This window comes from Stegastes partitus, unplaced genomic scaffold (genome assembly GCF_000690725.1).
Source record: "Stegastes partitus isolate 25-593 unplaced genomic scaffold, Stegastes_partitus-1.0.2 Scaffold0, whole genome shotgun sequence".
Taxonomy (NCBI): Eukaryota; Metazoa; Chordata; class Actinopteri; family Pomacentridae; genus Stegastes; species Stegastes partitus.
The window spans coordinates 778,949-795,056 of NW_007577731.1; the positions used below are offsets into that span (position 1 = coordinate 778,949).

General features: G+C 44.5%; 2 protein-coding genes across 2 annotated transcripts in view; one reads left to right on the forward strand and one right to left on the reverse strand.

Moving 5' to 3' along the window:
• LOC103367758 (sodium- and chloride-dependent GABA transporter 2-like) overlaps positions 1-6,428 on the reverse strand; it is a 9,289-nt gene extending 2,861 nt beyond the window's left edge. The window contains exons 1-13 of the mRNA XM_008295918.1: positions 6,239-6,428; positions 5,981-6,115; positions 5,749-5,889; positions 5,554-5,638; positions 5,055-5,187; positions 4,115-4,249; positions 3,481-3,584; positions 3,266-3,390; positions 2,766-2,878; positions 1,367-1,504; positions 1,142-1,244; positions 769-869; positions 167-337 (exon numbers count right to left, since the gene is read on the reverse strand). Coding sequence (XP_008294140.1) covers positions 167-337; positions 769-869; positions 1,142-1,244; positions 1,367-1,504; positions 2,766-2,878; positions 3,266-3,390; positions 3,481-3,584; positions 4,115-4,249; positions 5,055-5,187; positions 5,554-5,638; positions 5,749-5,889; positions 5,981-6,115; positions 6,239-6,428 — 1,674 coding nt within the window. The remainder of the gene's footprint in view (positions 1-166; positions 338-768; positions 870-1,141; positions 1,245-1,366; positions 1,505-2,765; positions 2,879-3,265; positions 3,391-3,480; positions 3,585-4,114; positions 4,250-5,054; positions 5,188-5,553; positions 5,639-5,748; positions 5,890-5,980; positions 6,116-6,238) is intronic.
• A 6,387-nt stretch (positions 6,429-12,815) lies between these two features.
• gadd45aa (growth arrest and DNA-damage-inducible, alpha, a) lies at positions 12,816-15,094 on the forward strand. Its single transcript, XM_008278009.1, has 4 exons — positions 12,816-12,965; positions 13,432-13,533; positions 13,695-13,929; positions 14,204-15,094. Exons 1-4 carry the CDS (start codon positions 12,916-12,918, stop codon positions 14,315-14,317), a joined length of 501 nt encoding a protein of 166 aa, XP_008276231.1. The 5' UTR covers positions 12,816-12,915; the 3' UTR covers positions 14,318-15,094.
• Positions 15,095-16,108: the final 1,014 nt, after the last annotated feature.

Here is a 16,108-nt window from a genome sequence, read left to right on the forward strand (position 1 = left end):
CCACCTCGCAGCCCAATAGACTACCAGGTTGGATTAAATTTGTGGTTTTGGTTTGTTCACATGCAGGCTTTGCTCACCGTCGCTCTGACTTGACCTTTACCTGCAAGAGCTGAGTACTTCATTCACTTCATTATCTGTGGCAGAAAGTCTTTGTGGCCGTACATACCTGCCTCATCGTTCCTGGGGTTACGGCCATACGGTAGAGGAAATACAGAGGAGTCAGAAGAACTGAAGATAATGCAAGAAATATCCCGATGGCATAGCCCCACCAGGGGTAGACGTAGGTGTTGTTGTATCTCAGAGGGGTGAACTTGAGGAGAGAGAAAAGCAGTATTCCCTGTTCAAAGAAGAAGAGACACAGAGAGAACATCAAATGAACGTAATATATATCATCTTCTTCTTCTTGTCCTATGTCATGGTCCCGATATCTCCGTAAATGTCCACTCTGCTCCATTTGTACAGTAAAGACTTTCTGTGATGCTGCACTTTTTACAGATTGGGCTGCACGATCAATGATTAGTTGCCCTCTTGCTCCCAGCACTGTGGGCAGATACAGCACCGGGTTTCTGGAGAACATCCTACTGTGTTTGGACAACATGAACAAATCACAGCACCTCTAAAATCTGGCATCATCTACGTCAGTCACAATGATGAATTATAAAGGTGTATAGGATGGCGAGCCTCTCTCTGACATGAGCATGAACTGGCCTTCACATCTCTTGAGTTTTACAGTTTGCAGACACAACAACGCACCATAAATGTACTTACAACGCAGACAGACGGTGTCAGGAACCTCCAACAGTACTTCATGTAAGGGGAGGGGCGGTAGCCAATCATTTCCTTTACTTTGCCGTAATAACGATCAGCACCTTGGAGACAGACAGTCGTGTTAGCCTCACCGACCTTCATAGACTCTAATGAATCAGCACTGATGAGAAATAGAATAATCCCTCTTTAAATACCAAAGCACCATGTTATTGTCAGCAGCACAACTTGTTGAAATTACAGTATACCTTAAACGTTCTCTCCCATCATTTAAAGGGACACTGGTGTTTTAGAATATGTTAGTGGTGCCCTCTTTAATAACTTTACATCCACATTATTGAATCCACACATAAATAAATGGGTTTGTTTTGCTCACCAAACATCCATCCCACACAAACAGTCTCCAGAATGCCAAAAAACATGATGGGCATTCCACTGCAAGCGTAGTAGTCGAACAGCAGAAACACATAAAGTCCCCCCTGTGGCACATGACGGGGAAAAAACAGATTAAAGAACATACTCCTGTAGAGGGTACGGACCAATTTAAGATATTATTTACTGAGAAATACATTTTACTTGGCTTAAGCAGACGAACTCTCACCTCAGTGACCATAAACAGGCCAGTAACAAAGCAGACCAGACAGATGATAAGCAGGAGGACTTTACGTCGGTGGCCGGTGAAGAAGAACGCCGGGTACATGTCTGATACGGACGTAACCAGGCCTTCCAGATACACAAACTGTGGGTAAGAACAGGAGCTGTTCACATCGTCTACATGCACTAATCGAGCTTTACAAGGCGTTAATTAGCCAGCTGGCAGAGGGCATTGTGGGAGTTTAGCGAGTAAGTGAGCACCGTGATGAAGTCTTATGTGACGCTTAATGACCTCCAACAAGGGTGGGAAATCCAAGACAGAGATAAAAATAAAGCAAGACAGTTAAATGAGTGGGTGAGCGACAAACCGACGGTCCTCTGATCTCACCAGGTGTCACAGGACAACCAGGTGCCTCAAGGATCAGAGGAAACTCAGCTTTGGTGTGGAAGGAAGACGTGACGCAGCGTTATAGCAGCCAAACAACGGATGAAAGATTTTTCTAGCATAATCCACAGACGTGTCATTTGTGATGAAAGCACGTTTAGTCCTGCTTGAGATGAACCAGCGTGGCAGCGTAATGAATGAAAAGCTGCTGAAAAACTCTTTCCATGTCTTAACTTCTACTGCTGTCATTAACGAATAAAAATATAAAACCTTACAGGAATTAATTAGTTTGATGAGCTCCACTTTCCCAGCAGGAACTTCTGCAGAAATCCTTCAAAATAAGAGTTCAAATAGGGTTCAGTTGGGATAACATCCTTAGTCCCCAGTAGCCTATGATACAGCCATTTGTGTGACTGATTCTTTTACCTTTGTGACAACAGCTTTAAATAAGTATTTCAGCCTAGCTGCCTAATGCTAGGAATCAATTACAAATTATTGTAGTTGGGTCCAACTTAAAACTTACGATCAGGACTGAAACATCGCTAGTTTTGGATAATATCATCACCAACAAGGCATCATGTAAGAAGCCAATAACGTAATAAAAGTCCTGAACAGATAACGCAATAACTTTTCACATAATAAATAATAACTTAACGTAGTAACTTATTACGTTATTGGCTGGTTATTACATTTGCAAAGATTTTTTTTTTACCAGGCCAATAACATAACTTATTAAGTTACTGACCTATTGCATTTAAAAAAGTGCAAATTTACTATGTTATCAACCGTTATTGGCTTTACTGGCGTTATGTTATTGGCTTCTACCACAAACTACAAAATAACTGAGCAGCACTGACAGAATGCTGTTGATGTGCTATGAAGTGACAGAACCACTAAAACCAAACAGAAGTGGAGAAAAGAAAAGTGAATTTTTTATGTGGAAAATAATGTAACGTACAAGAATCAAGAAGCTTACAGTAAAGTGTTATGAAAGTCTTTATCTTGTCAAAAGCACATTTACCTGACTGTCCAGGCCAAGAAAGACGACCATGACAAAAAAGAAGGCAGCCCAGAGCTGTGGTAAAGGCATCAAGGCGACGGCTCGAGGGTACGCGATGAAGGCGAGGCCGGGACCTGAAGGGTTGGACGGCAGAGGTTAAAGCGTGTTCACACAAGTTATGATGTGTTCTAATTTCATGACATTAACCATGCACTGATGGGACACATGTATCCTCAGAAACCAGTTCTACCCACATCCTGTCTCTGACTCCATCAGAAACCATGTGTTGCTTCATGTATTGAACTATAACCATCGCCTGGTTTTGTTGTCTTTGAGCTCCACTTGCACACTGTGTCTTCAGTTTTTATACACAACATTTGGCTGACAGTGTATTTAACTGTGAAAAAGCTGCGATCAGTTGTGTACACACACAAACATGTTGGCATAGAGTTATTAGTTGGTGTTTGTCATAGAATCAAAAGTGAGAAAATATGCAACGAAATGTAAAAACCCCTGCGTACCTGATTCGGCCACTGTGGAGATGTCGACGCCCAGCTCGTACGACATGAAGCCGAGGACGGAGAAGACCGCAAAGCCGGCGAAGAAGCTGGTCAAACTGTTCAGTGTGCACAAGGCAAAGGCGTCTCTGAATTTAAAGAAAAGATGATTATGTTCTGCATTCTCCATCACATGAACAGGCACAAGCACAACACAGGATGATGTGTGTTTCTCTTACTTGTAGCAGTTGTTGCTGTATTTATTATAACTTCCCATAGCTGGCAGACAGCCTGAGCAGACGGCATAGGAGAACAATATCTGGCTCCCAGCATCCATCCACACCTTAGAACAGTAGAATGAGTCGAAGTTGTTATGTCCATTTAAACATCCATCCATCATCTATACACCATTTTATCCTGGAGAACATGGAGACTCCACGCAGAAAGATCCCGGGTGTCCTCACCGGGACGCCAACTGGCGACCTTCTAGCTGTGAGGCAACAGTGCTAACCACCGAGACACCGTGCAGCCCCCATAGAGACCAATTTCTTTTTCTTTTTTTTCATACCAGGCTGCAAACATGTTTATTTGTACAGGAAAGTTGGGCTTTTCAGAATGAGGGTCTATGACGACTGACTCACTTTTTAGTCACTGCAGCTACATGTGACTAAAGCCTACACAGTGCCCTTTGAAAAGTCTGATGAAGTCCGACTCTGCAAGACACGCTCATTACAGTTTCTTTTATTATCACAAATGAAATTTCACTATTCTAAAATGTGCTTTTCTGTCTAGTACATTTCTTAAAGCGTTCAGACAGACAGTATGCTGACGCCCGTGTCCTTGTACAGCATGCCAGTTACACATAAAGTTCACCTGAGGATCAGCTAGACGTGTTGGATCAGGGGAAAGGTAAAACTGAATTCCATCTGCAGCTCCTGGCAACGTCACACCTCGGATCAGCAACACGATCAGCATCACGTAGGGGAACGTGGCTGTAAAGTAGACCACCTGAGAAACAGGTAGTCAGTTTATACTCACATTTTCACTCCAGCTCTATTTTCCACATGCAAAAAAAGTGTAGCAAAGAACATATAAATGAAGGTTTTTGCAGCTTCGCCTCTGTGTGCAGGATATGCAGACATGAGTTAGAACCAAAGCGGGCCAAACCACATTCACTAGTTCTAGAGAAAAATAGGGTCAAAACTTTGTGTTGCAAAAACAATCTTGGTTGTTGGAGAAGTCATTATATGCATCCAGAGATGTTTGAACACTGTCCAGAGATAGAAACAGCTGCTCTGTGACGACTTATTTAAGTTTTATTTTTGCCTTTCTTTTTGCTGAGTGCCAAAGTGGGCCGTAGCACATTTTCTACTTTTTGAGAAAAGAACTGATTCCAGGTTTGTGTTGCTAAACAGCACTGAAGAGTTTACTTGGGTCATCCTTTGAGGACCGTGGGGTAGAAATAGATGAATGGTGGTGGTTCATTATGTTTTTATTTTACCTTATCGCACCTATGAGTTGAGTTTTCACAGAGCTTGGGGTCACGCTGTCCGCCATCTTGAATCACGTGCAACTACCTGCGATATAACAGTCAGCAATTTCTGTGGCTTGGCCCAGTTTGCCACTAAAGTTCCAAGCCAAAACCATTATAGGCCAAACTTTAAAGTCGCATTGTGCCATCACTAGTGGGCTGCTGGTTGGACCACTTTGCCATGAACTAGTCGACCAGAAACACTTATCAATAAAACCCCAAAAACTCAACTTTGGATTTGTTGTGGTCTGGCCCGTGTTGGCACTGAACCCCTCAACTCACCTTTCCGGACGTCTTGACTCCATTCCAGATACAGAAGTAACAGATAATCCATCCTAGTAGGAGACAGCCAGCCAGGTCCCAGCGCATGTCACCCATCTCCTCGAGACCTCCAGACAAACCCAGAACTCTCCTCCTGTGTTCAGAGAAAGAAAACTGTCAATGTACATTATTGTGGCTCTAAAAGAAGTCTGTGAAGATTCTCAGTCCTGCAGGTCATGGTTGTTCTCACAGTTTAATTGTAGCAGCTGGACTTGCTTGAGTTCCTTGAAGACATTTGACTAGTAGACTGATCCAGATACTGATATTCTTTAGGAGCCATTAACTGTGAGTTAACTGTTTGTGGCTCCTAAAGAATATCAGCATCTGGAACTCCCTACTAGTCAGTCAGAGCTGATGAAGCCTCTTGGATGAGAGGTCTTCAAGGAACTCAAGCAAGTCCAGCTGCTACGATTAATCTACGAGAAGACTCTAACATAACTTTGCCGTTGTGAAAACTTACTGCCAGAACTCTTTAACTGAAGATGTCGCATTTGGATTGACGGCGCTGTAAAACGAATCATTCTGGCCATAGTCAATGCAGTCCTCTTGCAGTGGAAGAATAAAGGTTGACAAGTTAGAAAAGTGTTAGAGTTTTGGTCCAGTACAAAGATTTGTCCACCTGATATTAAGCCGCTGACACAAAGCAGACGTGTACCTGTGTTCCAGGTGTTGTTGCAGCTGGCCCAGGGCAGCACCGTGTGGAAGGAGGAGAAGAAGTAGAGGAAGGCCCAAGCCAGAATGACGATGTAGTACATCGAAGTGTAAAACATAATCATTAGATTGCCATAGCCTAAACCTATCGACAAAACATCAGCAGATTTAACAAACAGCACCAAAACAAGCTGAGTGATACCACAATGCATTATCATCAGAGGATCTGGCTGTACCTTCAAATAAAGGGCATATTTTCCTCCAGCAGGTGACTCCACCCTGACCAGTTAACTGTCCCACAGACAGCTCCAGGAAGAAGATGGGGATTCCACAGGAGAGCAGGATCAGAACGTAGGGGACCAAGAAAACTCCTGATGGTCAGCAAAGCAATGAGTCAAAGTTAGACGACTTCAAACAGAAATATTAAGCATTTAATCTACAGCACGAAGACACAGATTCTAAAGAAACCTTAAGCTGGACAGTGAGACTTTTACCTCCTCCATTCTTGAAGCACAGATATGGAAACCTCCAGACGTTGCCCAGACCGATGATTTGTCCAACTACTGTTAAAATGAACTCCCTCTTGTTGTCCCACTGGCCCCTCTCGTTGTACTTGGATGCCGGATAATTTGTGATCTTGCCATTGTTCAGCAGCTTCTTCTCTGGATCAGCTGAAGGCTCCATTACGCTGTGGAGAAGAGCGAAGGAGGAGAAATGCTTTGTAACTGTACACAAAGCTGGTCCTTTATAACGTGATTTCCATCTAATTCCTTTACTTGCAGCACAATTTCATCACAAGATTCACTTCATATAAAAAGTTATTGGTTCCACTTCAGTGTTGGTACAACAAGGGAGCAACAACTGGGTGTTATGGAAGAGAAACAACAAACTCTACAGTATTTTAGTAAGTACTGGTACCTACACAGTATTTTAGGGAAAAGGGAGGATATAATGATGTATTTTTTGAGAACTAGGTGCCGTCTTGATACACTCAGGAAAAGGTTTTTAATTGCCATAAGCCCCAAGCTACTAAAAGCCCCAAACGTATGGCTAGGGAAGAAGAGGAGGATGCTCTGCTTGATCCTCACTAGGGTGGTGGGGGGCTGGAGTCTATCCCAGCTGACTTAGGGTGAAGGCAGGTTCACCTGGACAGGTCACCAGTCTATCACAGGGCTACACTTAGAGACAGACAACCAAACACACTCACATTCACACCTACGGACAATTTACAATCACCAAGTAACCTCAGCATGTTTCTGGACTGTGGGAGGAAGCCGGAGAACCCGGAGAGAACCCACGCTGCACGGGGAGAACATGGAGACTCCACGCAGAAAGATCCCGGGTGTCCTCACCGGGACGCCAACCGGGGACTTTCTAGCTGTGAGGCCACAGTGCTAACCACTGATCCACCTAGCAGCTCCAGCATTTTTTTCCAGCCTGGAATCTGAGCACATTGAAAAAAAATGTGCAGTAGATGACAGAGAGATCGGACCGTGTGCGATAGCAAGCAGGAAAAAACTGGCTAACAGGCTGTTCGGTTGCTTGACTGTAAAACTGTGTAAATGTTTAATTTTAAAAGGAAATCATTTAGCGGATTTAACACGTGCTAGCTGTGTGAGAGGCTCTGCATCCTTGGCAGATGACCACGTGCAGCTCAAAACTTGTGTTGCTGCAGACAGCTGGTGACTGAAAAACGCAGCAAGGCCGGTACATGCAGAATACGAACACGCTACCCATGTGCTCAGCTGAGTGTAATCAGGGCTTCGCGCCAAGAGACACACTCACACCTGCCTGTTTAGAATCACCCATTAACCCACCGTGTCTGCGTTTGGACTGTGGGAGGAAACTGGCTCACCTGGAGAAAGCCAACAGAGACAAAGGGACAACAAACCAACTCTACAAAGAAAAACACCAGGCAACACGCAGGTTCAAACCCAGAACTATACTTGCTGTGAGGTGATGGTGCTCAACACGGCACCACAGTGTGGCCCATCATACAGTTCAATGAAACCAAGGCATACCATCACACATCACACCAATTTCAAACCAAATCCAAGCAGCAAGTTTATATAACTGCCATGAAAAAGCTGAAAATAAAAAAAAGTGTCTCCCTTTGTCTGAAACACATTATGTCATAGTGATATTTATATTAAGAGCTACAGCTGGAGGTGAAGCACTTCCACAATAGTCACAGCATCCTTTATTTCTCCTTTCCTCTATAATACCCAGATGTTCCTCCCATAACCATAACCCTAAATCTCTAACCCTAACCCTAATAAAGTACCAGTCGGAACCAGTACCTTTTTATATGAACTGATTCTCTTTAAGTCTGATCAGTTTATTTATAAAATACATTTAAACATAACAAAACTTTGACCAAAGTGCTGCACCACATCAGACACAAAACAAATTAAAAACTGAGAATTCAGTTAAACAATAAAATCATTACAACCAAGATTCAGAGGACAAAATTACATCAGAATTTTAAAAGAATTACACAATAAATATCTGGAATATTTCAGTCTTCAATATTATTGTTGCCATTGATAATTAAATAAATCTATATGAGTGTTAAGTATTCTCAACAGTTATTACTATTTATGAAATCCAAACTTTTTGGAGCAATAAAGACATTTCTGTCCTTATCTGACCCCTCTCTTCTCCACTCTGTCCTTATCTCCCCCTGCCCAGCATCCCCAGAGCTGTTATTACTGAAGACCACACTGACTGAACCCATCCTCACACTGCCAAAATAAAAATCATCTCCCTCCCTGCTGCATTTATAAATATAATAGCTGGATAACAGCCATGTGGAGCAAATCCAGCTAATAATGTGTTGAAATAAACTTACCTGGACTCTCCTTGAACAGCTTCAGTCAGATCCGGTGATCCACAGGTGCAATCCGAGAAGAACTAAACTCTACATGTGGTAAAGCCAACTGTGCACGACTACTGGGGAAAAAAAGTTAATGTGTGTTTAAAAAGCACCGAATATGAACACTGAATCCACAATCCTGTCTGCGCACCGGTCCTCAGATGATGTTTGCGTGGATTGCAGACCCGGTGCGTAAAAGTCAGGGCGTGGCGAGGAGGGACCACAGATAACTGGTGGGTCGTTACGCAAATAAACCGTGGGTTATTCTACAGTAATATACGTCTGATTCAAGGGAAGACCAAAGCATGCTGATGGTCACGTGACTCGAAGGGACGCACGACAAAGCGACCGCTCCAACTTCCAGTAATGTCCAAACGGAACGGAGCGCATGGGCAGTGTGGTCCATCACGCATTGTTCATTAGTATAACACCAGAGTCTCTACTGTAAGTCTTAAGTTGTATTTGTGTACATCCGGCTCTACTTATTTCTATGCTGCTGTGTCCCATCTGAGACATGATGACCCAGAAGAACTTCATGTGCTGGAATCAATGACAGTAATCTATATGACTGAGTGGCTCTTATATATACTTCAATGTCAAATGATTACAGTTTGTGTCACCCTCATGTAACTGCATTACTTTTAATTTAAATAGTATTTGCTTCTATTTAAGTTAAAAAATTTAACAGTTTCAATTTAACACTGAGGATCAAGTCTTTAAAATGTTCAATACTTTACACGTCCGCATGTATTCATGCTAACAGAATCCGTCCTCACTGTGGTGGTTTGTCATTTTCTGAGGAAATGTTCTGTCATTCTTAAGGAACTAACTTGCCATGGATGGCTGCTGTCACTTGCCTTATCCTGTGCATGCTCATATATTAAGTAGGCAAACGACAAATGCAAAGGGTTTGGTATAATATACATACTGTATGTAAACACATACCGAACGTTGATAGGAGGCTGTGATGCAACACCATCCAGAGGTGAAGGCAGGTTCACCTGGACAGGTAACCAGTCTATCACAGGGCCACACTTAGAGACAGACAACCAAGCACACTCACATTCACATCTACGGACAATTTACAATCACCAATTAACCTCAGCATGTTTGTGGACTGTGGGAGGAAGCCGGAGAACCCGGAGAGAACCCACGCTGCACGGGGAGAACATGGAGACTCCACGCAGAAAGATCCCGGGTGTCCTCACCGGGACGCAAACCGGCAATCTTCTAGCTGTGAGGCCACGGTGCTAACCACCGAGACACCTGCAGCCCACTGGAAAAATACACAACTAATTAAATCAAATCCAACAGCTCTGCCATCATGGGCAGTATCAGAGACTGAATGTGGGTTAAGCAGCACACAATAAATAGATAATCAGTAAAAGACTTCAGAGTGGAGTAAGTTTGAGAGATGTGATGCATGTGTGTGATGTGTGCTGGTGCTGCCTCCTACTGGACAGTCCTGGAACAGATGGAACAAACTTTTATTGCAAATATCTGATAAAATTTAAGTTTAAAAACATGAGTCTGTAAAATGTACACTGCAGGGATCATATCTTCAGGTTAATGTTGTTAATATGTTTAACGTGACATTAGTTTTCAGACATGACATGAAGGATCACACTGAGCCTCTTAACTTCAGACAGTTTGTTTGAGAGTCTGGTGGCTCAAACTGCAAATATTCCACACAAACAGAAGATGTAAATTCAGATTAGATGGGATTTCTCTCTTGTACGATTCTCTGAACAATGGTTTGCTGTGTTTGAGGCTGCAGCCACCAGGGGGCAGCATAACATCCCATAACGTCCACAGCATGGCTTCCTCTCTGTGAGATTTCCATGTCATTGTCCAGATGTAACTTTCCACTTTTAAAACTTCAGCGCTGTTGTTTGAACCCCTGTGAAGGTACAACAGTGTCAGTGAGAGCATTAGTACACGTGTAGTAGCAGGATATGCTGGTTTTGTGTTTCACAAACCTGGATGGGCCTTGTTCCGGTCTGGAGAAACCTGGGTATGCTGGAAACCAGGATACTGTGGTATGCACACACCTCGGACAGGCGTCTGACCGTGTTTGTACAGAAGTGAGTGGTCGAGATGCTGCAGAGTCGAAGCAAAGGTGTGCACAGACTGAGGGGCAGATTTAGAGGGGGGTGCAGGAGACACATCAGCCCAGTATCTGGAGGACGCACATTTGTCCTCCTGAATAAAAGCAATATATATCACGCTGTGTTACCCAAACATACATATGTGTGTCTGTTCAAGTCCAGGAGATCATAAGAATTAATGTGAATGAACACATTTAAATTTGGTCTGAATAAGGAGGTTATTTCTTCAAACAAAAGAAACAAAGAGGACCAAAGAAGGAATCGTGAATTATATATATGTGTGTGTGTTGACTCAGCAGAGATATTATTACATGATAAAAGCTGATCTACAGTTGAACAGATATTTAAAACAGAATACCTGAGCACCGTTTTGCTTTATACTCTGTTATATTTTGAATCATCACCTGGCGGCTGCATATTGTGCTCTACTTTACACAAATAAAGACGTTTCCACGTTGAACTGATGCAGAAAAGGAACAACTTGGTGCATGAAGATAAAAAATGATGTGCTTGAAGCTCAGAATGGTACAACCCTGATGTCCCCAGAACTGGTTGGCTGCTCTTACTACTGTCACAAAACTCTTCATTTTCATTCCATCAGCTGGAGTTTTTGCATTGAAAAATGTGAGTCAGCTCGCTGTCTTCTTACTCCTCTGTGACTATTTTGGTGTTATTGTTGCTGCCTGTGTTGGCACATACAGGCACCTACTGCTTTAGATGTTTCATGTGGATATTTTACACCATATTCTGTTTTTTTTTTGGTTGTTTTTTTTTGGGGGGGGTTTAAAGACTTCAGTGACAATCAAGTTTTTCTTTTACCTGTTAACATCTCCACATGATGCTCTCTGTATGTTGGCAGACGTCCATCACATGGCTGAGCATTTTCACCTTCACACTACTGACAGCTGCCAAAATACAGATTCAGACTTCCAGGGTTTCAAACACCAGAAACCAAAGGAACCAATCGGACTCTTTAGAATCGGTTTGAACGCATATGGCTGAATTACTCCACTGTGCAGCATGCAGGAGTTTTAGTGTTTAGCAGGAGCAGGTGAGCCTGTGTGCTTAAGCTGCAGTGATAGAGTGGATATGAGGAGAGGCAGGGACTTCATAGATGTAGAAAAAGGAACAGTGAGGAGTTTGATCGAAGATATTTTAAGGCAGGAAACGACTAATTTCATGGAAAACCTTCTAAATGTGCAGCTTGGAAACACAGAGGTGAGTTTTTAGAGGTTTAAGTTGTTATGCATTTATTTTACTCTGTGATTCTGTGTCCCTGATGTTCACTCTGAGGCTGAATCCTCCTGATGTTCACTCTGAGGCTGAATCCTCCTGCTGCAGACATAATCAGCAGGTTCCTCCTGATCCAGCAGCTATGAAACGTGCAAAGTATAATGACTTTAATTCTGAGTAAACATGAGTCGGGACGGAGCCGCTTGTTCTGCTGGGAGGGATCCTGACCTACTTTCTACCGGCACCGCTGCTCATGCTGCAGGTGCGCCGCGGTAACCGTCCTCTCTCGCGCCAGTCCTTTGGATCTCGCGCGCGGTTTCGGTAGGTTTTCGCACGCTTCGCAGCGGACCAATCAGAGCGCGGCTTCCTCCTTGGAGACGTCCCGTTGCTATGCGGTTGTCCTGGAGACTTCCCGGTCCGGTCCGGCAGCCAGGGTGAGTTCTGCTGCTGCTTGCTGCTCCGTTACTGCGTTAAAACTCGTTTGTTGTAGGTTGTTTTTTTAATTTAGAGGAGACGTGGCTCCACTTAACTCAGCTGGTTGTTGTTTTGTGTGCAAACGTGTTTTTACTAAAGTTCCAGCCGTGCACTGGTTCTGTTAGCTCGGCTAGCTGGTGCTGCAGCCCGCCTGCTGGACGGGTTCTTATTTTTATCCACATGTTGGGAGGCCGGCAGACAGCTGCAGTCCCGGTAGTAACCGGGCCGGAGACGGACACGCCTCGTCGTCGTGCGTCCGTCCAATCCGGTCCGAGAGCTGCGCGGTCCATTAGCATAGCACCAATGATCGGCGGCTATGCAAATGTACGCATTGTCCCGGAGCGCTTTAATGTGAAGCTGCCAGATTTATCTCTCAGTTGCAGCTCAGTGGACTACAGATAACAAGTGTGTGAAGTCGAGAAGATACGAGGAACAAGTGGCCGGTTCCGTACCCTTTGTTCTGAGCTGGATTTTGGATTTTATGTACACCATGACATTTGAGGAACTAAGTGGAGATTATTCTCAGGAAAGGTAAATATGCGGATTATTAATACGACGTTAATGCGTGTTTAGCGCTTCGGCATCGTGTCTGATGATGTTTGCAGCATGCACTACTTTAATTACTGCACAGTGAGAAGGATTTATTTGATGCTGGAGTCCAGTTTGCGGCTGCAGAGGTCAGAATCTGAAGTTTGGTCGGGTTAGCTGTTCAGCCGGTCGCGAGACGCTCCGCTGGTCGTTAGCTAACAGCTGCACGGAGCCGGTTCACAGCGAAGGAAACCCGAAAATACGACACGACAGGCTGAAGTTTAACCTTTCTACATTAGGAAAAAGCGACTTCAACCGCTGTACTGACGAGAAACGTCTGTTAATGTGGCGAAACTAACTTGTGCACATCAGTCTCGGAACTACGCCGGGTTCGCTAGCAGCTAAGAGTCCGGCTAACGGGAAAGTTTGTAGTTGCAGCGACGTTAACATCAACTCCCGTGTGTTGCAGAATGGATACCGTGGCGAAAGCTTTGGAAGAAGTCCTGACCTCTGCCTTGCCACAGGGCTGCATCACAGCGGGAGTCTACGAGGCTGCCAAGTCCCTCAACGTGTAAGTTCATCTGCTGCTGACTGGCTGGAGGCTGCTGGAGACGTCTCACAGTGTCACAGCAGCCATAACACATTATTACAGCTCCTCCTGTCCAACAGGAAGCCACACACAGGCTGCACACGAACAAACTAATGCCATCTATTTGTGATCTCCTCCCACAGAGACCCTGATAATGTGGTTTTGTGCATCCTGGCCACCGATGATGAAGACGTCAAAGATGTGGCCCTGCAGATCCACTTCACCCTCATCCAGGCGTTCTGCTGTGAGAATGACATCAACATCCTGAGAGTGAACAACACCAGGCGCCTGGCAGAGATCCTGGGCGGCGCAGGAGGAGGCAGCGGTGGGAAGCAGAGTGGGGGCGAGCCTCTGGACGTGCACTGCGTCCTGGTCACTGTAAGTACTGTTGGTGCAACGTGGGTCTGGATTTGTTGTGACTTTCATCCAAGATGTTGAAAGATGAGCGAAACTCTTAGTCAGTAGAGAACCTGTTAGTACTTGTTCTTGAGCATTTGGTAAACATGCATGTGACTCCTCCCTCATACCACTTCTGAGGAATTTCAGTGCAGGGAAATACCGTGCATCTGCAGACACAAACACACAGCGCCTGTCTGTAACCCTGCAACGATAGGTTTCAACAATGCATTCTCTTTTTTATGATTATTTCCAGAGCCCACATTCGACATCATGGAAGGACCCCGCTCTGAGCAAGCTGAACCGATTCTGCAGAGAGAGCCGCTGTATGGACCAGTGGGTGCCCATCATCAACCTGCCCGAACGATGAACTTTAAGCTGCAGAAATCCTGTCCAGAGAGGAATTTTATCTGCGCAGGAAGAGTGGTGTGAACCCTGATGGACACGTATGACCACCCAGAGATCAAATTCCAAAGCACTGCTGATGGGGAAAGGAAAATTTGGTGGAAAAAAAAGTCCCTGCCTGTCTGCAAGGGATGAATTTAAAAGAGAAAAAAAAGCAGGGGGTCTGATTTCCGCTTTGGACCGGACTGTTTGGAGTTGCGTCTGTCAGCCTTTGCAACCAAGATGAGACGGCGAGGCTCTTGTGTCGTCACGAGGTGGAAATACCAAAAAGCGTGTGTGCTTTTTCATGTGGAGCTGGACACTGTACAGAAGGATTATATCATGTGTTTGTTTGGCGAAGCCTCTGCGACGAGTCAGGAAAGTGGGGCAAGACCAGAACACGGAGCTGTTGAGCGGACCAAGGCCTCGGCCTCTCTCTCTGCAGAAACAAAGCACTTGTTGAAACACTGGACCTATTGCAATTTCACTTATTTGATTAAAGTTGTTAGCGTTAACGTTGCTGTTGTCATAATTGAAAAAGGGAAGGGCTACACATCCAGTGAAGACATTCTGTGTGTTTAGTGTTTCTTAAACCAGCTGGTTTTTTGCCACAAATGAAATAGTTCCTTTGTTACAATTTAAGTTATTTCTAATTATATTTAAGTGTATTTATGTTTCATTTTTTTACCATAACTATTTGCGACACCTGAATATGAGACACATATGTATTGCTGTCAATAAAAAGTATTTTTTGGAACAAGAACTATGTGTGTTTTTCTTTTTGTTTCTTTCATTTCTGGAAATCCGAGCGAAGCCGAGCTGGATTCTGACCTTTAGCGGCTGTAAAAGAGGAGTCACGTGCGGATCACAGGGGTCATGTTGGCCTCTGTGGCCTCAGTGCCATCTCTGAGCTGAAGAGAACAATAATCCTCGCCGCTCTCTCTGCTCGGGCTTCTGCCTCGGTCAGCAGGACCATGCTCATTCATCCACACGGCTTCTCTTTTCACCGATTCTCTGCGATCTGTTGGACGGTTTGCAATGTTCGCCAGCTGACTTCCTAGAAAAGGCATGTGGCATCTGCACACAGGCTGCACCGAGGACGGACCACCTGCAGCGTGTGTCGTACATTGCAATACTCTCCAGTATTTCTAACAGAGTGCATTACCGCTCAGGCAGCGAGGTTACATCAGGTGTTTTCGTGGTATCTGTGCTGCTGGCTGCATAACGTGGCAAAGTTCACCAGAGAGCACAGAGCTGGAAATACTTGGAAAGTTTTGTAAAAAGAGGTTTTGGTGAGCAAGCCGGTTTGAGCTGCTCCCTCACTCCCCCGCTGATTTCCTTTTCCAAACACACACACACACACACACACACAGATGCAGGTGATCTCTCTGGAGTTGGATGTCGATGATGTCAGTGGCTGTAAGGCGGGCATTCCCCTCTGAAATTGCAGAGTCATGATCACGGGAAGAGAGAGGGCAGGAGGCTGTCCTTGAGTTGCACAATCCAGCTCCAGCATTTCATGTGAGGGGAGACCATGTGACCGTTTTTAATATTAATAAACTGGGTGCTTTATACAATCTGGCAGATCACATGAGCAGCAGAGTGATTCAACAGACCCGGTGTTTTTCCTGCAGCTGTGCTCATTTTTAGCTTCACTCCAGTGATGCCATCGTGGTGTTGTGTTACTGTAATGTATATGTTTATTGGTTTTCTGAAGGTGCTCCTTTCACAGTCCAGGACAAAAACTGCATTACCCAGAAGCCCTCACTGCAGACAT